This window comes from Falco peregrinus, chromosome 5 (genome assembly GCF_023634155.1).
Source record: "Falco peregrinus isolate bFalPer1 chromosome 5, bFalPer1.pri, whole genome shotgun sequence".
NCBI lineage: Eukaryota > Metazoa > Chordata > Aves > Falconiformes > Falconidae > Falco > Falco peregrinus.
In genome coordinates, this window is record NC_073725.1 from 85586931 (window position 1) to 85611980 (window position 25050).

The window sequence follows — 25050 nt, forward strand, 5'->3', positions numbered from 1 at the left end:
AATAATGCAAATTAGAACACTGCACACAGTGCGGAGAGTTTTTTGACTTTTAGAATAAAGGATGTTTTAGAACAGAGACATTTAGATGTTTTAAGCCAGAGCTGATTGGGACCATTACATAAAAGCTAGACTTTACACAGTAATAACTATGCAAGTGTCCTGGAGAGGTTATTGTTCTGGCAATGATACAAGTCTCAGCCTTGATCAGAATTCATGCACATGCATCTCTGTAGTTCTGTAGTGCATTGCAGAGGGAATTCAGCATGCAATTCTCCACAGCATTTTAGCCCTCTGAAAATACATTTTAGAGGCTGCTGTATGGTCTGTATTCTATTAAAGCAATTTATAGTAGTTCACACTAAATGAGAAAACAGCGCACTCTACAAAGCTCTGCTCCAGGTTCATTTGTAGCACTGTGTCTCTATTATATTTATTACCTACAGGATGAAGTTTGGTACCAGTCTTTTTCTTTGTACTGTGTTTCTTAGAATTATTACCTCGTGGCTTCCCTTCCCTTTAAGGAGCAGAGATGGATTTAATTTATTTATGGGTTTTGTTTAGGCTTTTCCTTATTCATAAGATTTTATTGTAACTAGTTTAACTTTGCTGCTATGCTGTCAGATCAGTCTAATGCAATACTTAAAGCAGCCTCTCAGTTAATCTAAACGATTCTTAAATACAGTTACAATAAAACTGAGAAACAATCATTGGGGAATCATATTAAACTAGCAGTGCTGCCTTTCTTTAATAGCTTATCTGCTTTCTTATTTTTAAATGTTTTATTTATTTCTTAGCCAGTTTTAGGGGGCTGTCAGGGAATGAAGTTATGAAAAGGCCTGTAGATAAGAACAAGCAGATGAAAGAAAGCAGAAACAAATTGGTTACCAATTACTTTTATTTCCTCGTGATGGAACAAGACACTTCAGTTGCAGGTGTTTACTCAATGTGTCAGCAAAGCCTGATAGATTTCTTTCTTTATGAGTTTCTTAAGCTGCAGGATGGATCTCTAATTCTAAACAGGAAGCCAGATCAAAGGATTAGTAGTTAATGCATAACTTATATTCAGCCTTAGAATTCTTGGATGGATCTGGCCATCAATTAATCAAGGGATGGATTCTAGAGGAAAGTGCAGATGAGATTCAAACCTAGGAATTTTTGCAGTGTATCCCCCTCGTAGTCTGTTGGAGTAGTAGAATCATAGAATCATTTAGGTTGGAAAAAACCTTTAAAAGCATCGAGTCCAACCATTAACCCAGCGCTGCCCAGCCCACCACTAACCATGTCCTTAAATACCACATCTGTGTGGTTTTTGAACATTTCCAGGGATGGTGACTCCACCTCCCTGGGCAGCCTGTCCCAGTGCCTGACCACCTTTGTAGTGAAGACATTTTCCCTAATATCCAGCCTAAACCCCCTGGCACAACTTGAGGCCGTTTGCTCTTGCCCTGTCGCTTGTTCCCTGGGCGCAGAGACCGCCCCCCCCCTGCCCACAGCCCCTGTCAGGCAGCTGGAGGGAGCGATCAGGTCCCCCCCGAGCCCCCTGCTCTCCAGGCTGACCCCCCCCAGCTCCCCCAGCCGCTCCCCACAGGGCTTGTGCCCCAGCCCCTTCCCCAGCCCCTGCCCGGCTCTGGACACGCTCCAGCCCCTCCACGTCCCCCTGGCAGTGAGGGGCCACAGCTGAGCCCAGGGTTCGAGGGGCGGCCGCACCAGTGCCCCCAGTGCAGGGGGACGGGCACTGCCCTGGCCCTGCTGGCCACGCTGGTTCGGGTACCAGCCAGGCTGCTGCTGGCCACCTTGGCCACCCGGGCACACGGCCGGCTCCTGTTACTCCCAGTACTCACAGAGAATCAATTACACCTGTCCATTTGCACGCATAAAATATTTGTGGTGTGTACGTGTTGATGGTGACCTAGTAATGAGCTGTACTACTGGGATAATAACGCTGTGTGGACTTAATAAGGGGTCTCAACTAACAGGAAAAGGAAATTATGTTAATAGAAGAGGTTTGTTTCCAAAATGATTGTGATAAATCAAATACAGACCCTCAATATTATGGTAATGAGAGCTTTTATGGATTAATAGAAAAAAAATACTTTACTATTAACAGGTAGAATAGGGGTAGCAATAAAAAAAATGCATCAAAGATAAAAATACAGAGTTAACCAAAGCTTTTTTACACAAATATCAGTCCTTGCCTTTCCCAGCTCAAGGATGTCACACAGCTTGAATGTGGGCTCAGATGGTGATGAGCTTTATTAGAAGGCAGTGGAACTTAGTCCAAAGGCATGTACTCGGTTCAAATTATCATTTGTGGCCTACAATATTACCTCTGATTATTTTTTTTTCTGGATATTTCTGAGAGTATGTCTCAGTTTGTAAATAAAAATAACAATAATATTTGAAAAATCTGAATACCTAATATAATAAAGTAGTACTGCATATACAAGAAGAGCATCCTCTAGTCTTGTGCTGGACTGCAGTTTTCATCTGAACGTGGCAAGAGGCTTTCTGACATCTTCGTATTGTTCCAGCAAAGATAAACTGAGGTGGTTCCAAACCTTGGTTTTATTAGCTGCAGTTGTTATAAATTTTTAAAAGGTGGAATGTTCCTCAGTTGGCAGAGTAACAGTATGGGAAAGATTTGTTGCAGATTAGATAAGAGCACGTTTGTTTTATCAGTAACAGTTTGAAGATTAAGTAATTTAAGGAGTCTTCTCGTGAACAAACTAATTTGAAAACTGAGCTAATCTTAAATTCTTTTGCTCCAGTTCTGCAAATCCCGTTAGTGACAAATTGCAGTAGTCGTTTTTTAAGTGACTGCTCTATGGGAAATTAAGAATTTTAGGAGCTTAAGAAAATGAGGAACGAAACCTTTCTGCTACACAAAATCTGTGCTGCTCTTTAAATTAGATGCAGTCGGAAAGTAAGTTCTGAACAAAATAAGGAGAAAAACAATTAGAAAGTATGGCCTGGCATGATGGGGTGTTGTACAAACTGGGTGGTGAGGCCCTGTTGTCCTGTCCAAAGGAATAGGATGGAATAAAGCAGAATCACAGTAGAGGGCTTTCATCCTTAATGGAGCAGTTTTGTGCCCAAAGAACTAAATTAATAGACATATTGTTCTTATCTAGGCATTTCCTAAGGAGAATTTTTACACCCCGGCTGGATAGACCTCTATCTGAAAATAGGATGATGCGGGAGTGTTGTAGGGCTGTGCCTGTCCTGAAAGGCTACCCTGGTTCCCATCAGGTGCAAAGGATAAGGCTTCGTGGGATCATGGGATTCAGGAACACATAAGAAAAGTGATGAGGTTAGGGTGGAGGGCTCACCTGGCTAGGGTCTGAGATAACTATAGGGCTCTTCCTCCACCACTGTACTTCTCCAGGAGTGCTGAGATGCAGGAGAGCCTTCTTTGTGCATTGCCGTTGCTCACGGGTTTGCGTTGAATGTATATGTAACGGCCGGAGCAGGAGTTCTTCCTCTGTGACTGCCAGCCTCGGTACCTTGTGCTCAGGTCTCATGGCTCTCGCTTAGGCACTTGGAAACGCTACAAATGATGTCCTGAAAGCAGAGGAAAGTATTTTTCCATGATGCTTGTACTCACATATCGTGCTTAAGAAAAGACCACGATGACTGTGTTCATGTACTTTATGTAAGAAATGAGAGTTTTCAGGAAAACTATAACATGAAATGTCTTTGGATTTGCTTAAACTGCAGTTTGGACTCAAAGCAGAGAAATGTTCGTGATTTTTGGTTTGGCATGCCTCAGAGGGACTTGAGATGGACACAGACGTGTCACCTTGGGCTCGGATGTGCACAGGACCTATATTGCAGTGACGGAAATGGACTTCTGGGAGCTCCAGCTTTGTCTCTGATCTTCAGAAGTTTCCCCTTTCAGTTCTGCAGACAGGAGCTGTGTTCCCTGTGTTGTTATAAGGTTTCAGAACACAGAGAGCGCAGCTCGCAGCAGGGCTAGTAGCAAGAAACTAAGTGTAGCTTTTCAGGTCTTTCTGTTTTACCCTGATATTCATGCACAGAAAAACCTGCTTCAAGGAACCTGTCGTACCTGCACAGACCATGGGGCTGCTCTCCCAGCATGGCCAGGCTCATCGACTGGCTGCAGTTACAGGCTTTGTACCTACAAGGGACTCTCAAGTTTCCAGTTCTCCTTTCTTTAGAAGATAGTCATCAAAAAAATTAGTTTATGGTAATGTTAGAGAAGGGCTTCTATATTGAAGGCTCAATTTTCCTCTTAAATATGCGGGCCTGAATTTCTGAGTGATGCAGGAATTTCGGCTTTGGAGCAGCCCCAGGGACTTTCTCTGTTCTTTCTGACTTTCATGTATGTATCTAGGATTAGGTCACACATCTCCAGTGCAGCTTGAAGGGTATGTAATGGATGCTGACTGCTATCTTTTGAATGTTAAAATCAGTGACCATGTAACTCTGCGTGGGGGAAGTTAGAACAGTATCAAATTTTGCAGACTCCCAGAGGCTTTGCAGAGAGGCTGTCTTTTCAGTGATGTCTGTAGTGCTAAAAACGCCCTGAAACCTTCACCAACTATTAAAAGCATACATTTATATTCAAATATTCTTTCTCTCCTTTGCTTGTTCTTGACCTTTTAGTTAAGATCAGTCAAACACCAATACAATATCCGAACAATACAGTATCTGTTTCTTTCAGCCTAATATGAGATGTGACCTCTCTCATTGCATACCACAATGCCCTGCCAGCAGGGAGAACTCAGTGTAATGGATCCATTCCTATTCTAACTGTTGTGATTCTGTGATTTCCGAAAGATTTAAATGTTTGACCTGATACCAACAGACTGCTGTCATTCCTAGAAATTGCTGTGTCTAGAGGCTTGTGTCTGGCGCGTTACTAGTTTTGAAGATGTTGTAATTTCACCGCACAAATTTCAACACATGATTATTGCCTACATCAATAAATGTTCAAATTTGTACTGTGTGTTTCAAACCAAGCCTTATAAATATGCAATAGAATCACATATACAGACAGCCAGAATGCCCCTTCAGAATGCCATCTGACCCCTATAAATATTGCTGCATTTTTATGGTCACTTTCTGATAGTTATTCACCAGGTGGTGTATAACCCAAATTCAGATACCCTGCATTTTTACTTGTGATTTATGCTGGGGCTACAGGCCCTCAGGCACAACCTGATGAGCAGATGATAGATCTGACTCATCTGAAAAGTGAGGAGCTTAGGTTTCAGTTGTCTAGCACCTGGAACTAGAGCTATTTCTTCCCCAGCCTGAGTTCTGTTGAAGCCATAGACCCTTCTATGAAGCAAAGAACCTTATGAGCATCCCTTTTGCTAGCGTGAGACACATGGATGTGGGAAATCAGCACAGCTTGCATGGAAATCGGTTTGATTTCCCTGAAAGCCCTAAGAGTGTACCTACCCCGGTACTGCTGTGATTCTCTCATACCTTAAATCACCAAGACTAATTTTCTGTGTGTATTAGACTTGGGATGCCACAGTGCTGTTGTCCACATGGGATTCTAGATTTCCAGAATTCCTTTACGAATTGGCATTGCCTTCCCACCCAGGCTTGTCTCTGTCTCCAGGCAGTAGAAGCAGGTAGTTAACAATCAGCACGTTGCAGAGTTGCTTCTGGAAGGTTTTCTGCCTGTGCTTAGATTTCTGTCTGTGCTTATCACGCAAGAATGAGGTCTGGCTCCCCTGCGGGCTGCTGTTGTCTCAGCCTCTTGACCCCTCTGTGTCAATTTTAGCATTTGGCAGGGCTTCCAGCTGCTGGAATGGCCATGAGAATTGAGTTCAGCAGGCTTCAGTGTAAGGAAAAAGCTGGGTCTGGGCTTGATGAAGACCAAAAATCATATCTGTTGGCACACCTACAGCCTGAAAGTCCTCTGGGAGTTGTCTGTGGCCTTTAGATTGCATCTTTCTGCTGCTCCTGCTCTTTTTCTGTCTTTTCTGCTTCCGTTTCTCCCTGCTTCTTTCAAAGAAAGCTGATGTGAATCTTCCTTTTATAACATCACATCCCATTTGCCAAGTGACAGTTGCCACTGACTTCAAGTTCCTTGTCAGGTAATTCATTGCTTGATACCTGCTCACCTAAACATCTCTAAATGTAATAAGTTTCTTTGAGGGAGGTGTATAGGATTTAGAGGATGGAGCACAGACTGTAGGATAGGATTTTGGAAGAGGTATGGGGAAAGAAGACTGTATAAATATGCCAAGTATAACTGCAGTAACTGTATGCCACAGCAGCAGTGGTCACAGAACCACTGGCATCTTTGAGGTCACGTTAAGTGCTTTGCAGCTGGACTGCAGGCCCGTGTTGAAGAGAAAAATTTGCAAATTTATCACTGGTGTGTGAATACGTTGCTGATCTAGGAGAAAATTTGAGAGCTGGTAGGTGAAGACTGCCACGTTTAGAAATGGGCCTGTTAAGGGCAGAGTGCCTTACGGAAGGGGGGTGGAAGATGTGCAGTCAGGACCTGCCTCATTTGAACTTCACTGGCTAAAGAGACACCCATCGAGGAAGCCCAAAGTTAGAAGTGAATGCGTGGATGTGGGGGTATGTATCTGGATGATGTCTTGATCCTGCGCTGCTTTGGCCGCCTTTCCCCTTCAACTCGCCTCACGATCAAATGAAGTTGCCATAGAATGAAAGCTTCAATTTTTTTGAGAGATGGATAGAATACTTAGGTGCGTGTTCACAGATATGTAGATAAGTAAAGTTTGGGAATAAAAAAGATAACATTCTGGAAAGTGGAGTGCAAGGAAAACATCAGACAAGGCTTGGAGAATGGTGTGAGAAGAAAGTGTGCTCGGAGTTAAAGCATGGGCTGAGATAAATTGCAGAGGACTCAGCAACTTAGTTGATCAAACGTGTCAAACTGTGTGCCATCAGTGAATTTCAATTAAATGTTCAGCTTTTCAATTTGTTGTTTAGATTAATGCATGAGATCATGTGCAATAAATCACAGCTGATTATGCATGTTTATTAATAGTTTTATATTTAGGCAGTGAGGATCAATAATGTTAACACATGTATATTATTAGAATATAATAAATCAGGTAGCTTGTTTTGTTGGGTTTGCTGGGTAAATGCATATTCCAGGCTGTTTTGCAACCTCACCTCCTCCTCTGCACAAGATGTCAAAGACTAATATTGATTTACTTTATTTGGAATGAACACAGAATTGTAATATCCATTGGTGCTCAAATGAGACCCCAGTTCCGTACACTCTAGCAAGTATTTTACTGCAGTTAGTGGGAAGGAGTGCTGGGAAAGGGGGTTTTGCATTCTAATCTGGTGCTTACTGGTGTGTACCTGCTGGCGTGTCCAATCATCCCTATGAAATGGTTGCATTACTTGCCATACTACAGGTGGTAGCAGGAGAAGTAAGATTTTTCAGGATAAAATTATGTGGGTTTGGTTTTATTTATGAAAATATTAATGTCCTGTCAATAATACAAATCGCACATCTGGTTTTCAGGCATGCTTGGTGAACAGAATTGAAAGAAGGTCAGCTCAAGTGACCTTGAATCTTATTGTAGCTTACTATACTTTTTCAAACGTACTTGATTTCCTTAAAATGGAAGTACAAGTAACTTGTTCTTACAAGCTACTGATTTCTGTGTTTTCTAAAACTTACTAGCAAGTTTGTCTATGCTACAGTAGAACTCGTTATAATCTAATAAAATGCTTCTAAAAACAGTACTCAGATGATAATTGCATTGAACAGACTATGCCAGTTTTTAGTTACCATGATAATTACTGCAACCTTAATGCCTGTGGGACTTTGACATGATGCTCTTCAATTTTATGCTGCATAGAAGAAAGAGTTACATGACAGCATACTCTACGATTTCTGGAATCTTGTCTTTGTTTAATTAAATGTCCAATATCTTTTCTTTAGCCCTAATGATAAAGTGTGGATTTTTATGATTATTACTATAACTTCAATTAAAGCATTAAATCTGTTTGCTTTCAAGAAATAAAACAGTTGAGAATTTTTTTTTTTTAATTATGCCGCACTTGTCCTCTGATGTTGGTTCTCTGACATGCTACGGCACTTTATTTGGCATGCTTCATGCCTTCATGAGGTGGAATTTAGTTTAGATACTGAAGCAAACTATCCTATAAAATACTCTGTTGTAAATATAAACCTTTACAAACCTCTCGGGAGGGCCTTACTGAGCGAAGAATTAAAATGTTCCATGATTCAGACCTATAAAATGAAAAGTAGCCCCTGCTCTGAGTATTAACTTGCAGTGCAAACCCCTAAATCTTACCTTACGTTGACTTGACTCTAGAATCCTTACTTAGCATAGGAAAAAAAAAGTTGTTGGCTTTTTCTATGATGTTTTTACTATCAAGAAAAGTACTTTCAGTTAGAGACAAACTTAAATACAATGTGTGTGAATAGATTATATGATGAATGTCTTTACATCAACACCTCTTTTTCATTTGGCTGTGGCTTTGTTTGTTTACTTTTGTTTGCTCTCCCCGTTCTAAAGAACCACCGTATTTCACGGCCGAACCCGAGAGCGTGATTTTGGCTGAAGTGGGGAAAGACGTGGACGTCCTGTGCCAGGCGATGGGTGAGTGTGCGGAACAATTCCAACCAGGATGAACGATATCTGTATGTTCTGTTTTAATGAAAGTATCTTATATAAACTTTTCATGTTTTGGGGCCTCTGCGTTACTGCTAGCTATCACAGATCCCAGGGAGAGGGATGGCCTTTGCCCTTGGAAAATCCAGCAGTCCTCCCAGTTTGGTTTAGGTGTGAGTGATGCTGGTACATCCATGTTTGCCTGTTGAGCAGGGCAGCTCCTGCTCCCTTCCCCCTGGTAGCTTGCTTTTGCTTCATAGTTGTCCTTACGTAACAGACATTAGTGTCTTGAGCCAGAAAATTAGCTGAGTTGAAAGTATGGTTATGGAACCCATCATTTTCAATGTAAACAGTAATTTCAACAATTCACATGTGCTTTTTTCTAAAAGTTATGGAACTCTTACAATGAATAGAAGCATCAGTAGCTCTGACATTTAAGTGTAGTTAAGAATTCTGCAGGAGGAGAATTACAGACAGTTTTTAATTGGCAAGTGTTTTAATAACATAAAAGGCTTCAAATGTGTAGAATTCCACCTAAACCAAAAGGGTTTTTTTTAAGATTTAGTTCCAGAGAAATAGAAGCACCCCCTAGTTTAGCACTCTAGTAAGATACAAGGTGTTGCAGTCTGTGATTGGAGCATGTGTCTAGGTCAACGAATTACTACATGACTTTGGCAAGTGGCTGCACTTTTTGTTGTCTCACTTTCCCTAATGTTGAGTTTAACAAGCAATGCCCATAAAAATGCCATCAAATCCTTGGGTAAAATGTACATACCCTTGATTAAAAACCCACCCTAACCTAACAAACAGCTTGTTTGGATGGGCTTTTCCTCTAGATCAGAGCCAACATGTGATTATATTATTTCCACTATGATTTAAGTGTTTCTTAATGCTTGATGTAGGAAAGGGTCAACACTACTTTTCCAGAAGGGAGCTTTGCAAATAGCGAGGTAAGCAAGTGTGTGCGTGAGGGTTCTTCGGCTGATTTGGAATGTCAGAAGCCTCTGATGAGGTCTCTCACGAAAAGGCTCTTGTAGAAATGAAGCTATCAGGTTATAAGAAACAAGGTCATCTTGTTAATTAATAGCTTTTTAAGTAAGTCACAGCAGGACCTGCTGTCAACGGAGTTGCCTAGGAATCTCTGCTGGAACCTGTGCTGTTCAACATACTCTTAAATGCCATGAAAAAGAGGGTGAATAGTGAGCTGGTAATATTTGCTGAATATATAAAATTATTCAGAACAGTCAACATTAAAACTGACCACAAAAGAGTTGCAGAAGGTTCCGATGATTTGAACTGACTGGACAATAAACTGGCAGATGAAATTATTGACAGAGATTAAATTTTCTATTACTATGGAGAAAAGGTATGTTTTCTGAAAACCTTAGTTCAGTGCCAAGCCCTGGTTGGGAATGTTAGGTGCTGGGGAGAAAGAAACAGAAAAAGATAAGAGAATGCTGCTGTGTGAATCCATGGGGCAGCACCCTCATCTCAAATACTTAACGCAATTCTAATCACTCTGTTGGAGAGAGCTATGTAGAAAAACTAGAAAAGATACACAAAAGTAGAAATAGTGTCACTAATTGGAGGATTACCGTGGTTTTTGAATAACGAGGAGTTAAATTGGCTGGGACGTTTTGTGAAAGAGGTGACTGACGGGTGGGTGCCATATGGGAAGGGGAATGGGGGAAGATGATTTTGCATTGCTTGGTGCAGGAAGCAGAGGAGGCACCCAGCTGAATTTTCAGATAGGAGTTGTGCGATAAAAGAAAGATAACACTTTTTCAAAAAACATAAACTGTGGAGGTCATTGGTCCAGGCAGTAGCTGAGATCAGAAATAAAAATTATTTAGAAAAACAAAATTTATGGGAGAAAAATCCAGTAAGGACTATTAAACACAGCTGCGTGAATGCAACCTCTGGCTCAGGAAATAGCTAACGCAGAGGTTACTGGAGCTGAGAAGGTGGAAATAGTGCCGTGTCCTTGGGCTGCTCTTGCATTCTGTGCCTGTGCATCTAAGACAAGACAATTTCAAAGGAAAGAAATGTGACTGGCTAGACATTTTTTCTGGCCATGTGCCAAACTCTATGCTTCAGCATGTTTTGACAAATACTGGCTTTTTTTTTTTTTTTTTTTTAAATCGGAGAAGATTTTTCAAGTAGCAGAATTTAAAACTAATGTTGGTATCATTACAGAAATAGAGTTAAAAAAGCATTCTGAGATTTCAAAAGAAAAATATTTCACTACCGCACAATTAGTTGACGAATCTCTGGACTAGTTCACTGTCACTGAAAAAAAACCTATCTGCTGTCTCAAATGTTTTTCACCTACTCAAAAAAAAAAACCAACAACAAAACAAACAAACAAACAAAAAAACCACAACCTGGAGGGACTGGGGAGAGAAGAGGCTGGCTCTTCCTTCTACCCTAACTCTTCCTTACAGCACTTTAGCTCCCAAGGGGATTAATAGGGCACTCTTAACCATTCTCAGTAGATGGGGTCATGTTGGAGATATGGGAACCCTTACTAGGCAAAATTATTTATTTCTGCTGAACTCTTATAGCACACATCTGATCTGCTGAAGAATGCGGTGCAGGAGTATGGAAACCTGTCTTCACGTGGATCATTTTGCTGAGTACCTATAGCACAGACTTATAAGGGCCAGGTACTAGTATTAAATAAACATAAAGGAGCTTTGATCCATTATTACAGAAACCTGGCATTTGCCAGCATTTAAAAAGGCTAAATGAAGATTGCTGTCTCCCTGCTCCGAGCTAGGAGCTAGAATAAAGCACTGGGGGAACTGCAGAGCTGCCCCGCACCTTTACTACAAATAGAAAGACAGATTGTATTTCCCCCAGCCCCATCAAGTTCTGTGCACAAAGCCCGTTTGCCAAGTCTTGGTGCACTTTGAATGTGTGAAAGACAGATTAATTTCACAGTATAAGCAGAGATTAACTGTAAATAAAATTGCAGCTTCCACAGACTAGCTTTATACTTCCCTGTAATGGAGTTTCAGGGTACCAGAGTGCGCAGTAACCATGCTCTGTTGTGTATCTTTCAGCAGCTGCTGATGCTGCCTGCATTTTCAATGGGTTTCCTTTAAATGCTTTTTCTTATTTGCTTATAGAAAGTTTAGAGCTGCAGGCAGCGGTGGTGGTGTCTAGGGAGTGCAGTTAATTGGACTTTAGTTCTACCTGTTTAGACAAGTAGATGGAAAGATGCTTTTGGGATTCCCCAGTAGCCCACTGGGATCTAGAGAAGGCTATAAAAAATAAATAACAAAAATGACACAGTGCATATTTCGAGTCTTTTATCCAGGTTCTTAAGTAAGTTAAATTTGGCAAAGAGTCAAGCATCTGTTTCACAGATGGGGAAACTGAGCCGCAGATTGCATACATTATTTGCCCAAGGTTACAGAGAAAGTGGCAAAGCCAGAACCAGTCTCAGTTCCTGCCTTGCCTTCTCCTCCACAGCGCTCAATTAATTTCTCCCTGAAAAAATGAATAGTGCTGCAGACATGCTGAGAAATAAGCTTATTTTATTTGTTATTGCTAGTCTTTTAGGCCACTCTGTAATCTCTCAAACAGTAAGGTAGGACAGATGCTGCTTGGAAGGGTATAGTACAAAAGGGCTTTAAAGTGTTTTCTCCTGTTCATAATTTTTTCACCAGAAGTGTTCAGAGAGGAAAAGAAGCGAAATTCCTTTGGGGGTGTGGGGAGAGAAAAGGATGTGGGGGGGGGGGAGAGGGGGAGAGGAAAGGAAGCTGGCTTTAACCATTTTTATAGCCAAAGAGGTAGCAAAAGGATAAAAGAAAATGTGTACGACTTGGAAGACAAATCTCTCTGGGAAGACCACTGAAGCCCAAATGAATGCTGCTGACAGGCATCAGAGTACTCAGATAAGATCCTATTATTCAGGCTCATAACTTTGAGTAGAGGAAGATATCCATAACCGAAATGTAGAAAAATAGAGATGGTAATATTTAGTTTGTCAGCTGAGTTGGTGATAGGAAGGTGTATCTCACAGTGATTATAGGATTAGAAGGTTTGCCAATACTGTTAGTAGAATGGGATTTACGGAATGACACCAATGTTAAAGGTTTGAGTGTACTGAATGCAGGATTTCATTATTTCCTAGGTGCCTATCAAGTCTAATGTGTGGGAAAATGGAGTTGCTATTATTTAAACTTGAAATCATTTCCAGGCTTCTCAGCATCAGGAGAACTATTCCATTTTGCATCATCTGTTTCTTCATTACTCAGTGATAATTTGTGTTTGCCCAGGAGGATTTTCAAGAGATGAATAACACTCTCACCGAGAATTCTGAACATTGAAATTTACGCTAATTTTGTATATGGGCTGTTGTATGAAATTTAAATTATGCCTATTGCAAGCTACTACTATGTCTATTCTCTATCAGAAAATGCACTCTGCATAGTGGCTTCCTTCCTGAGATGATTACTTTCTGGATTATGAGTACATTTTATTTTATCAGCAGAACAAAAGCATCAGAGGTGATCGTAGTAAATGACACATGTTTATAAAAGTAAACAGCAGCAACTGAATGTTGTTCTTCAGTTGTTAAATACGTTGCTTTTCCATTCATCCCAGAAGTTAATATAGCTTTTGTCTGTATAAAGAGAATAAGTATACAGAGACAAGATGTGAATGGAAGTATAATACAATAGTATTTAACTTTGGGATTTTTAAAATGACAGCGATGATAATACAGATCTTCCCGAGGTGCTTTCACCTGAGAACCTTAAGTCATTGCCATCATTGCAGTGAACTTCATTGTCTGCAGATGCTCAATTCATCGGTGACATCCCATCCCTATTGCTTCTGTGACACCCTGCTTTGTTCTATCTGGGCAAATATCACTCGCTCGTGAATTTAAGTCCATAGTTCCTTACCTTATTACAAGGGACTGTGAAACTCTGAAATTTGAAGTTATATGTGTTCAAAAATAGCTACTGATGACAAAAATGCCGTGTTTGGGGCTGAAAGAACTTAAATTGGCTTGATACACTTGTGATGCTGTGATTATCCAATTACATAATGAAATACCTGCTTCACTGCAGGGCCCTCAGCACCTGGTCAGTTGGGTGTTTCTGGGATGTAAAGTTAAAATGTTGTCTGATGTGAGGAGTGGGGTGGCAAGACCTGTGTATGACTGTTGTAGGCCCCTGACATCTCTCGAAGAAAAGAGGATCCTACACTATTTGTATACACCGAATTTACAGCCACTCCATCCCAGCTGGCTGCAATATGACTGCAGCAAAAATGTGTGAAATAACTGTGTCAGGGCTTGTAGAACAGGCACATGAAGGGAAACAGGAATAAACGGGGCTGTAAGTTATATCTAGGGTAGGATTTTTGTTTCTCTTTAATGTCTGCATTTTTCAAATAACAGGTGAAGCTCGAGAATGAATAATAGTAGTTTAAAGCTGTCCCATTGTTGGCAACATGCTGTTTGTACATCAGCTCAAACTAAGCTGCCAAATTAAGACTCGAATACAGCCATGTGAGCACTTCATTTTTTTTATCTGTAACTTGCCATTTCATTTTTATTTTGACATCTTAGCTACAGTAGCACAGAGGAATCTTATTTGGGATGGAACAGTCTTATAGACTGGCTGCATTGCCACACTGCTGCTCTTTAAGTAGCATGATTCTGGCTTTCAAGATGAAATTGCTGTAAATCTTATTTTGTAGTAGCATGAAATATGATTGGGTGAAGAAAGTAATTTGATAACATGTTTTCTCAACATTCCCCCTTTCACTGTTTGCTGGTTTTATTCCCACATGTTCTGCAGTTTATTATTACCATTGATAATGTAAGATGCAGCCTCCGTTTATCAAAAGGAACTTATAAAAATATAAGTAATTGGTATACAAGGATGGGAAACCAGGGATATGACCAGAACAGTGCTTAGTATTTTGACTACCTAAAATATGTTTTGCAAAGACTAACAGTGAAATTATTATTCTTTCTTTTTTAAAGGTGTTCCCATTCCCACCCTGGTCTGGTATAAGGACGCTGTTCCCCTCAGCAAGCTGGAAAACCCCCGCTACGAAGTACTGCTGAGCGGTGGGCTGCGGATCCACGCGCTGCGTCCTCAGGATGCTGGAATCTTCCAGTGTTTTGCTAGTAATAAAGCTGGGGAGATACAGACATACACCTACCTGGATGTGACTAGTGAGTAAGGAGTTGTGATACGAGATCGATCGATGAGTTGCCTTGTCTTTTCTGTAGGTGACCCTGCATCCATCAGATTTTTCCACCGCTCTGTGCTCGTTTAGTTCAACTCACAGAACCTTGGTTTTCATCGACCGTAGCTGCCCTAGCTGTAAGGTACCCCAAAATGTCCTCTGGCCTCAACACATTCTGCTGAAGCCTGTAGCAAAACTTCCCAGGACATTAGGGGCTTGCAGTGAACTCTCCTATTTCACACTACAAAAAGAGAACTTAGTGAAAATAAAAAAAATAATAAAAAAAAGAAAGATTAATTATGATGTACTTTTTTCTTTATACTTAATAATTTAGTTCTATTCTAATGTGATTCTGTTCTGAATTTGAACTACCACTTCATGATTGTGCATGGTATCATTTTGTCTGCCTTTTGTCTAGAACTACAGTTGATAGGGGAAAGAAAGTAAGTTCAAGCTAAATGGCTTATTTTTGGCCAGAAAGTCTGATTAAATGGTTTTCTTAATGAAGTACACTCTTCTCTATGGAAGAATTACAAATCCTAGTAGTCTCTTTTAAAAGCGATTATTAACAGACATTTCTGTAATACTATAACTCCTCTTCGGGAAGCTGATTTTTTAGCCTGAGAGCAGATTACACATACTGACCAGAATCCTACTGGCCGCAGAAAATACATCACCCCCAATTCAATATATATCTGGGAAATGCAGAAAAAAATGTAATGAAATGTAACTGGGGGAAAATAGGAAGGAAAGAAGCCTGGAAAATATCTTGGATAAGACTCAGGTTCTAAATTCTTTTGGCTGACATTTAAGTTTCAAAGTTAATGCCTTTCTCAAGTTGCTTTTCATTTTAAAGAATTCTGTTATAAAGATGAAAGAAAATACTTCTGTTTATCTAGTTTTCTCGACTTCCCCCCCCCAGCCACTCATTTTGAGCTTTATCTTCCTTTTACTGTAAGCCATCTGACTTGTACATGTACAAGCACTGATAGCTTTTTATTTTCCATGTAGGTAATAAACTGAATTAGATAATTCCTAGGAGATGAATAATGAAAGGTTACAGTCACTGCTGAAAGGTTTTCATGTATTATTGTCATGGCCTTCTCCATGATCAGCTCTATAAATGTGGATGTAAAGTCCTGCGTGATAATAGGTAAAGGATCTTTCTGATAGCTGATGCATTGAATTTTTTAAATTTTTCATTCTAGACATTAAACCAGCATTTATCCAGCCTCCAGAAGATACTACCGTTACAGAGGGGATGACCGCAGTGCTAACCTGTGAAGTTTCAGGGGCTCCAAAACCTGCCATCTCATGGAAGAGAGGTAGCCAGTTATTAAGTTGTTGTAGAAAAGCTGTAACCACATTTTCTTGGCCATTCCTATTAATGAGATGCTGTAGCGTCATTTAGTGCATATTTCTTCATTTCCTCGCTTCTGCGAGCAGTGGGCTTGTTGTGGGGCTGTTGTGAGCCAGTGGCCTGAATAGGCTGTAATAGTCTTTTGGAAGAACTAGAATTGCAGCGCTTAATCCGTGCAGTCTACGTGACACTAATCATGCTGTTCTTCCCTTCTGTGTTTCAGGAAACCAGATCTTAGCCAGTGGCTCCGTTCAGATTCCTCGGTTCATTCTTCTTGAATCTGGAGGGCTCCAGATAACACCCGTTTTCCTTCAGGATGCCGGCAATTATACTTGCTGTGCAGTCAACTCTGAAGGAGCTCTGAACGCTTTTGTGATGCTGACAGTGTGGAGTAAGGATAATGCTTTGTTTAAAGTCTAACTTTAATCAAGTATTAATCAATTTTTGTTGTATGCTCAGGAAATTTTCATAAGTAATTAGGCTTTTCTAGTTAATAGAGATACTTGTATGATTTAATAGGAATAATGTATCTATTTTAGGAAACCTATCACAAATACCCTTTTTGTTTATAAAATTATGCGTATATAGTTTTCTATTTTGTGCAAGGAAGTGTATTTAAATAGAGGCTCAGTCACAATTACGATTTTACTCAGGTTTTGCCTTGGCCAATCTTGCATTGCAAATCAGACCTTTTAACTTGTAGACGGGGCGATTTGCAGTTGGTTTCTGCTTCCAGGAGTCTGCAGGCAGTATAGACCAGCCCGTGCTGTTACTGGGGCTGGGGCTGCAGTTACAGTGATACGATTTTCCTCATACCTTTGTACTTCTTTGTGGCCCTGGGCACTGTTGGAAGCCAAACCAAATACAGCAGCCTTCATGCTACAGATTGGCACGGCACAGGGCAACTCATGAAATGATTTTGTCCTTCACCATTTGCTTTTGATCTCTGGTTTAGCATTTGTTCTGTGGGGGAAGAGCGTCTGATCCAACAGGTTCACCTGTGTTACTTCTGAGTTAAAATTAAGTGTAACATGGGTTTCGTTGCTAATAGAGAATAATGGTCATTGATTTGGGACTGAAAATAATTAAAAACAATGAAGGCGATGATGATAAATACAGAAATGTCATGGCCTTCTCTCCTTTCCTGTACTTGAAGTACTGATTATGCTGCTGATGTGTGGTGCATGTTTGGCATTTGTTAATCCTCAAACTGTGTAAGTTAAATCAGCAACATTTTTCCTTCTGAACCTGGGAATACCTGAAAAAAAATACTGACAGTAAATGTAATGGACTTGTGTCATATGGCCATCGTATTACTGACAATATAGAGTTGCTAGACATATCAGGGTGTTGTAAACTGAATGATATTCAGGTGTATGGATCAAGTAAAAGAGATCCTTCCTAATAATTTTTGAATTTTTTTGATTCTTATACATATTAAAGATAGTTCCTGCTCATTGTACTGCACTGGAGAGGGAAAAGAAAAGTGAATATAACCTAATATTTGTGTAGCAACAGCACCATTATAAAGCTAGAAGGCATACATAGGTACATCAGAAATAATGCTAAAAATTCTGTGCTATTAGAATTAGCTTTTGATTTTGCTGATGGTTCCTTCTTGTGCATGTATGAGGTATCTCAGTAGACGCTGATTATCTCTGTAGGGATTTGGGACTGATTAACATTATCCACATATCTTCTCTACTCATCCTAGCTGTCTACCTGCTTCAGCTGATGCTATCTGCTGTTGCTACCGTGAGTTAAGCATAATAGAGATCTTTCACACCGGATCTGGTTGCTGTAGTTACAGCAATTATTGTGTTCTAAGTCTCCAGGAGGTGCCTGAATAAAGATGTTCTGAAACATCTGAGTAAACAGCATATCTATCTTCTATGGAAAATTCAGGCTACCAGAAGCTCCTCCTCCTCTACCCTCTTTTCTGGATTTGATGAGATTGTAGGGTACCATTTCAGTTTTCCTCTTTCTGGGTATTTTTTTCTAGTGTACTCTTTGCACAGATTTTTCTTTGGTGGTGTTTTTGTTTTCCCTGCTCCAAACAGTGTGACATGTTTCCTGACTCAGTGTATGTTTGGGTTCATTCATAACATATTATGAACATACCTACTGCTTTATGGCTTAGGGAGCTGCCGTCGGCGCTTACCACCAGGCAGGTGAGGGTTAGTACAGCTTTAGCACGCTTCCTACCCAGGTCACTGCTGGCTCAGACTCATGCCCTCACTGCTTTTCCTTCCTTGCATCCACAGCGTACTACCTCTTCTTGACGCGGTGACATTAAGAGGGAGGGGAGCTTTCACCGCAGAGACTTGAAGAAGAACATCCCGCTTGCTTGGAGTGACAGATGTTCAGTTGCCTGCTCTCTGAGTGAATACCCAAGTCAAAATGCTGTAATTTCACCTGAACTATGGCTTGTGTTCCTTTCAGATCGCACATTCATTGTTCAGCCTCCTGAGGACAGCACTGTGATCAAAGGAACTACAGCCACTCTGCGATGTGAAGCGACTCATGATCCTAGAATTTCAATCAGGTTGGTGATGTCAGTTCTTATTTGTGTGGTTTATCCCAGCTTAATTTTATAAGCTATATGAATAGCATTAGGTGAAAAGTTTCAGGACCCCAGATTTTAACACCAGACCCCTGATTACTGCATTATAAGGTTGTACACTGTATCATTAATCATATAAATCCCATCTTCTATTTCAGCCTTATGTATTATTTACAATGAGCTATGTTCCACTTCATGACTTCAATATAGCCTTCCATGATTTTACTGTCAAGGTTAATACACTATCAATAAAACCAACTTGTCAGAAGCTGATACTTAATGAGAGTAAAAGCCAAAGAGAAGGAATAGGATTTCAGAAGTGTTTACATTGGGGTGCATGAAAGCCACACAAGGCATGCCTGTGTTCTTGGAAACAACTCAATAACTTGGGGCTATAGTCTGCTCCAACTGTATAAAGGAGGACAGAATTTGTCTTAACTATTAAAATTTACACTAGAGCTCTTAGAGGATGCTCGTTGGCCATGAAAACTCATGTAGTCTGAAAGCAATACGAGCAAAAGAAAACGCAAGGAACAGTTTGGAAGGTGCTAGAAGGGTCAACTGAGGAAAGAACTTTGGAAAGAGAAATGCAGGTGTAAGAATGCCATGTAGAGATACTTAGCTGTAAGACTATGGGCTGTAGGTATCCCTGTTGAGTGTTGATGCATGTGTTGTGATAGCTGAGCTCTAGTAAACCTTGCCACAGCAGTTTCAAGATGTTACTGATTATGGCAGTCTAGTCTCATTACAGTCTTAGCAGAGATGGGCCAACACCTCAGCTGTTAATTGCAGAGTATGACATATGACGTTCTAGGTTAAAATGCCGATGAAGGTGAACTTAAGAACTTGGACATTTATGAATACTTCACCTTTTCCATGTAAAATATAAAGTACTGTTTATTAAATATATAGTCTCTGGTATGCAATTACATTTCTCATTCCGATCACAGATCTAAAACTTAATTTTTTAAAAGGCCCTGCTCCTGAAAGTAACTGTAGGGGCCTGTCATTTTTAATGTTTGGTTACAGAAGCTGATAACTTACAGCGCAGTTCAACTGAATCTGTTTTGAAGTTCTTAGGAGTAATTAATAACTGAAACGTTGTAATACTCAGGTATCTTTGGAAGAAGGACAGTGTTGTAATAAATCCATCCAGCAGTTCCAGGATCACTGTAGAGAAAGATGGAACCCTCCTCATCAGCCAGACATGGTCAGGTGATATCGGAGACTATACCTGTGAGGTCATTTCTTTTGGAGGAAATGACTCCAGAACGGCTCGACTAGAAGTGATGTGAGTACTCCGTCTGAAATACACACTACGCTTGGTTTCAGATACCCTTGGGCATTTCTCTGGCGTTTCATTCTAAGTGATCTGGAGAGTCTGTAAGTTTGATTTTTGGTGTGGAGGTTTTTGAAAGGCAAATAAGCCTGGTTCATTCCTAATTAAACTGCCTTGAAATGTCCTCCCTTTTGCATACTGCCATGCTGCTGGGGCCTCCATTACCTGGAGCCTTGGAAGTTACTTCCAAGTAACTGCATCTGTCTGAACCACTACGTGTAGATACCCATCTGGTTGGGTGATAGAGCTCGGGGGATAACGATTAAGAGATGGCAACCCACTTGAAGCCAGTAACAAGTGGACTACTGCAGGGGACTGTAAATGGGACATGCCCTGTCCAGCATCCTTATCAGTGATCTGGAGGAGATGTTGGAGTACATGCTCATGAAGTTTCTAGGTGGCACAAAATAGATGGGGGACAGTTGATACACTTGAGGGCAGGGACACCATTCAGAGGAACTTAGGCTGAGAAATGGGCCAGCAGGACCCTTATGAAATTCTAGAAAACAAACGCAACATCTGTATCTGGGGAGGAATAACCTTTTGCAGTAGTATAGCCTGGGCAGTGGCTGGCTGGTGGCAGTTCTGCTGGAAAGAACCTGGGGATATTGGTAGGTGGCAGCTGAACATGAGCCAGCTGTGTGCTCTGGCAGCAAAACAGGCTGACAGCATCCTGGGCTATGGTAACACCAGCATGGTAGATTGATGGCCATGATTATCCCCTTTTATTTGACACTGGTTAGTCTACATCCAGAGTACTGTCTCCAGTTTTCAAGACCAGGCTGAATAAACTGGTCTGATCTCATGGCTGACCCTGCTGTCGGCAGGAGGTTGGACTAGAGACCTCCTGAGGTCCCTTCCAACCTGAACCCTGTCATCTGTGCTGTAGGGCGCTCTGAAAAAGCCCAGGTGCTGCGCTATGATGTCAAGGTTATAAGAAAATGTTTTCCTCCTTTTAGTATTTTTTTTCTTTGTTAAACTTACATCAGAATAGCTGGTCCCTGGACAGACATTGCTTACTCCTGCATTCTCTTTATACGTACTTTTCCAGGGGAAAAATAGTTTTATGTATACCTTTCTTTATTCCTAAGGATCTTCAAAAATAAAACCAAGAAAATCTTTAAAGTACAGTTCAATTCTGAAAAAGGATTATAAAAATGTCATTACGGGGTTCCATATTTTCTATTTCTGTCTTTCCACTGGGGTGAAGTGTACTTCCATTTTATTTTTATGACTAAAAGCAACAACTGTGAGTTTGGTACACGTGTGGAGCAGACCAAATGAATAAGAAGGTAATGTTTTACATAGACTTCTTGGGTTTTATTTATTTGAGTAGTGCCACATGCTTTAATTTAACTAAAATTGCATCTGGTTTTGCTGGTCATGCCTGATCTCTCTGAGAAGATGGCAACTTCTGCTGTTGGCAGTGTAATGAGTTTGCCTCTGAGATTTGCTGTGCAGAGGGCTGTTTGATGCAGCATTATTCTGACAGTGCCAAGGCTAGATCAGATGCCCATTTTCAGAGAGTGGTCATACATTCTTTCTCTAATTAAGCACTCCTCAGCTCTCCTCCCAGAGTGCGTTTTACTGCTGGTTTGAGTCCAAGAGCAGAAGACAATTCAAAATATACTGCTACTATATTGAACCCCAGCTCATTCCAGTTGTGTTGGCTGGCTCTCCACGCACTGGGGCTGGCTCTTAATCCTGTATCTTCACTTCCTCCGATGTTCTGCTGGTCATCGCCCATCACCTGTTTTTCCTGGAGGAATTAAAGAAATATATCAGACCCACTCTTCTGGAGGACTTCAGTAACTGATAAGTCATTCAATCATACCTTGAATTGTGACATTTTATTTCAAAGTAGTGCTGCAGGTAGTGCAATAATGGCAGAGAACATTGCATTCCTTTGCAGCTTTCATCATTATCGTTTGGCTCAGCAGCACAAATCTGTGAGAAATAGAGATACATGATACAACAGAAGTGAAATGAAGAAGAAAATATGTGGAAAGGAAACGTCTGAAGTAAAGCCTAAATTAAATTCTAGCTTGTATACGAATGACAGATCTATAACATTCCCTGTTCTCCCAGATAATTCTCTTGTGCAGAACATTAACAAACAGGGCATGTACATTTCCATCAATGAGCACTTACACTTCAGTGCCTTGAGTAGCACTAATGTCAGACAAATGTTCAGAGGAGGCCTCTCAACAGATTACAGACTGGAGCAGGCTACCAACAGACAATATTGTAGCCTACCTCGCTTTATCTGACAACTCCAATTGTCTCACCACCTTTTTTTCCCCCAAGAACCAGCATATCCCTCCTCTACCTTTAGGCATGTCAAGAGAAATTTCCAAAGGCACAAATAAGTTTGTTACTGATTTCTATTCAAACTGATTCAATTCAAAAGCATTGACCTTCAGGGTGACCTTCAGTTATTTAATCTCTGAGTGGTCTGGTTTTCTAATCTGAAAAGAAGGAAAGAAAACTTTTTCTTCCTTTGTCTTCCCTTGTTGGACGACAGGCTTGGGGGAAAAGGTACTGTTTCTTGCTAGAAGAGCATGCGCTGATAGCGCAGCATGGTATGCATTGGTGGTGCAAGCAGGATGGATCATTTATCTCACCATGTCTATGAAGAAAAAAAATATTTGAAAAGGAAAGCCAGAAAACTAATGAAGGACTTGCTAAAGTGCAGCCAAAGGTTACCTTGCTCATCAATTTTGCACTGATGGTACTTGGGCACAGAAACTAATTGCTAGTCAAGATACTCTAGTCATTCATTTGTCTTCCCTCTAAATATGTTTATTCTTCATGTACATCACTTGATCTGGTTTGCACGAGGTAAAACATTTTCAAGTGATGTTCCTCTTCTGCAAGACATGGATTTTAATTTTTTACTTTTTTTTTTCTTCTAGCAGAGTTTCTTGACTGCAAATACAGAAACATTTGCAGGTCTTTTGATGACGAGCTTGTGCTTCTCTTGCATTCCTGCAAGTCATACAATTTGATCCTGAAAATAATTATATGTTATGAAACATCCCAGCTTCATTTAGCTTTACTTTTATAGTCCTGTAAATGCCATACTGAAATACGTGTAGAGGGAAAAACGTTTGTTCCTAAAGCTGCATGAGCTGAGTTATCAAAATGTATCACTCACCTGACGGGAAAGTCTGCTGATTCCAGCTCAAAGTATCCTGAGGGTTCTCAGTATATATAAAATATGCAGAATTACCGTTATCTATGCCTGATAATAGCTGCTGCTCAATATCTGCCTGTCTGCAGTCCATACTAAAGAACCTCTTTGTTGTATGAACATGACCGAAAAGTATGGTAATGCTGCATTGTTGGAAAATCAAAGCCCTGTACAAGCCTCTGTTATGTCACAACATATAGTAAAATCTTTTAGGCTCTTTGTCTATGCAAAAATATGGGGAGGACAATGTAATACAAAAATAGACAATTTATTCCTGGCAGCAAGTTCATCTTCTTTCAGTTCTTTTTCACCAGAGAAAGAAATACTATTGTTCTGTCATCTTCAAAAGCAGAAGAGGGGAGCTAACCACTTACAATAAACCCCAGTGGGTTGCCAAGAATGCACAGTATCGCCTTTATCATTCATTTATACGTGAATTTTGATACCCTTTGTACTAGAGTATTTGTAATCGCTACTTTTTCCAATTTCTTCCCAATATATCCCATGAAAAAATAGCTTGATTGCTAAAAATAAAATCAGCAAGACCAATGCAGAGTAACAAATCAAAATCATGCCTCATTACAAACTTACCTTCATGTGGATCCCATATTCCTCAGTTCTAATAGCCCATCTCTTTTCCTTTCTGTAGGGAGTGAAAACAGGAAGGATGTCAAACTTGAAAATATATTATTCCTTCCTCGTTAGAAAGAAAGCTTCTGTTTATTATTCCAAGCTCTATGTTGAGATGTCATCCAAGAAGTAAGGTTCACTGCTGAGTCTAAACATACTTGATACTCAGAAGAGAAATACTTCCCAGAAATACACTGGGAAATACAATTGTGTCTGTTCGTCATTGAAGGTGTATCAGAAATGTAGGTGTTTTTAGCAAAATAAAGAATAAAATTCAAAAGCCTTTCCCAAGTTATCTGTAGATTTGAGCTTGTGCTGACCACCAAAATGAAATGGGAAATAAATCTGTGCGCTTTGGGACTTGGCAAGACTTTAATTTCAAAAATCCACCTCGTTACAGGCCTATGAGAGACAAAAAGCCTCAGAACTCATAGATGCCTTGCGAGAGTCCTTCCTATGTTTAGAAACAGAAGAGGATTCTTTTGCAAGAGAAACTGGAAAGTCTTGAGGAACAGATGATACATTTTTTAATTTAAAACATTATAAACTTTTATGAGCAAAGCCATCAGGGCTGAGTGCTTGGCTAGGCTCAACTTTTTACCACGTTATCAGGTCTAGCAGATGAACCACCTGCTCCGAGTTAGACTTGTATGGTGGACCTGATCTAGGAAATAATTTATGAAATAGGAGCAGGGCTTTTTTATAAACTGACAAGAAAACTTGTTTAATCTCCCTTGCCTTTTTAGTAATCCCCTCTTCAGTCACAGTCTCTCTAATTACCTGCTGTTGGACCATTTTTCTCAGAAATCTCTCCAAACCGTGTCTGGTTTATTTCCCTCAGCAAATAGTCTGCTTTTAGCTAATTTTACGAAACACTCTGTGTGTTTGCTGAGTGAATTTTTCAGCTGCCCTCTGGCAGTGATGAGCTGACTCAAAACATTAGGGTTTCTGTTTTGAACATGTATCATCTGCAACTAGCTAGTATTTCTCTCCCAGATTGTCACAGTGGCTTCAAGTTCTTTTCTTGCAAATCTGCTGTTTTAATTGCTTTGTCAGAGTCCCTTCAGGTCACCTTGGTGGTTATGCCATTAACCCTGGGCTTATCTATCAATTACAGATTTAAAAGTGTTCATAGAC

At 40.4% G+C, this 25050-nt stretch overlaps 1 protein-coding gene across 4 annotated transcripts in view; it reads left to right on the forward strand.

Moving 5' to 3' along the window:
* Positions 1 to 25050, forward strand: part of SDK1 (sidekick cell adhesion molecule 1) — a 412484-nt gene that overhangs the window by 253483 nt on the left and 133951 nt on the right. For all 4 annotated transcript variants that reach the window (XM_055805382.1, XM_055805383.1, XM_005228982.4 and 1 more), the window contains 6 exons: positions 8517 to 8600; positions 14620 to 14814; positions 16037 to 16153; positions 16412 to 16579; positions 18631 to 18733; positions 19866 to 20042. In XM_055805382.1, the coding sequence (XP_055661357.1) occupies positions 8517 to 8600; positions 14620 to 14814; positions 16037 to 16153; positions 16412 to 16579; positions 18631 to 18733; positions 19866 to 20042 (844 nt within the window). The remainder of the gene's footprint in view (positions 1 to 8516; positions 8601 to 14619; positions 14815 to 16036; positions 16154 to 16411; positions 16580 to 18630; positions 18734 to 19865; positions 20043 to 25050) is intronic.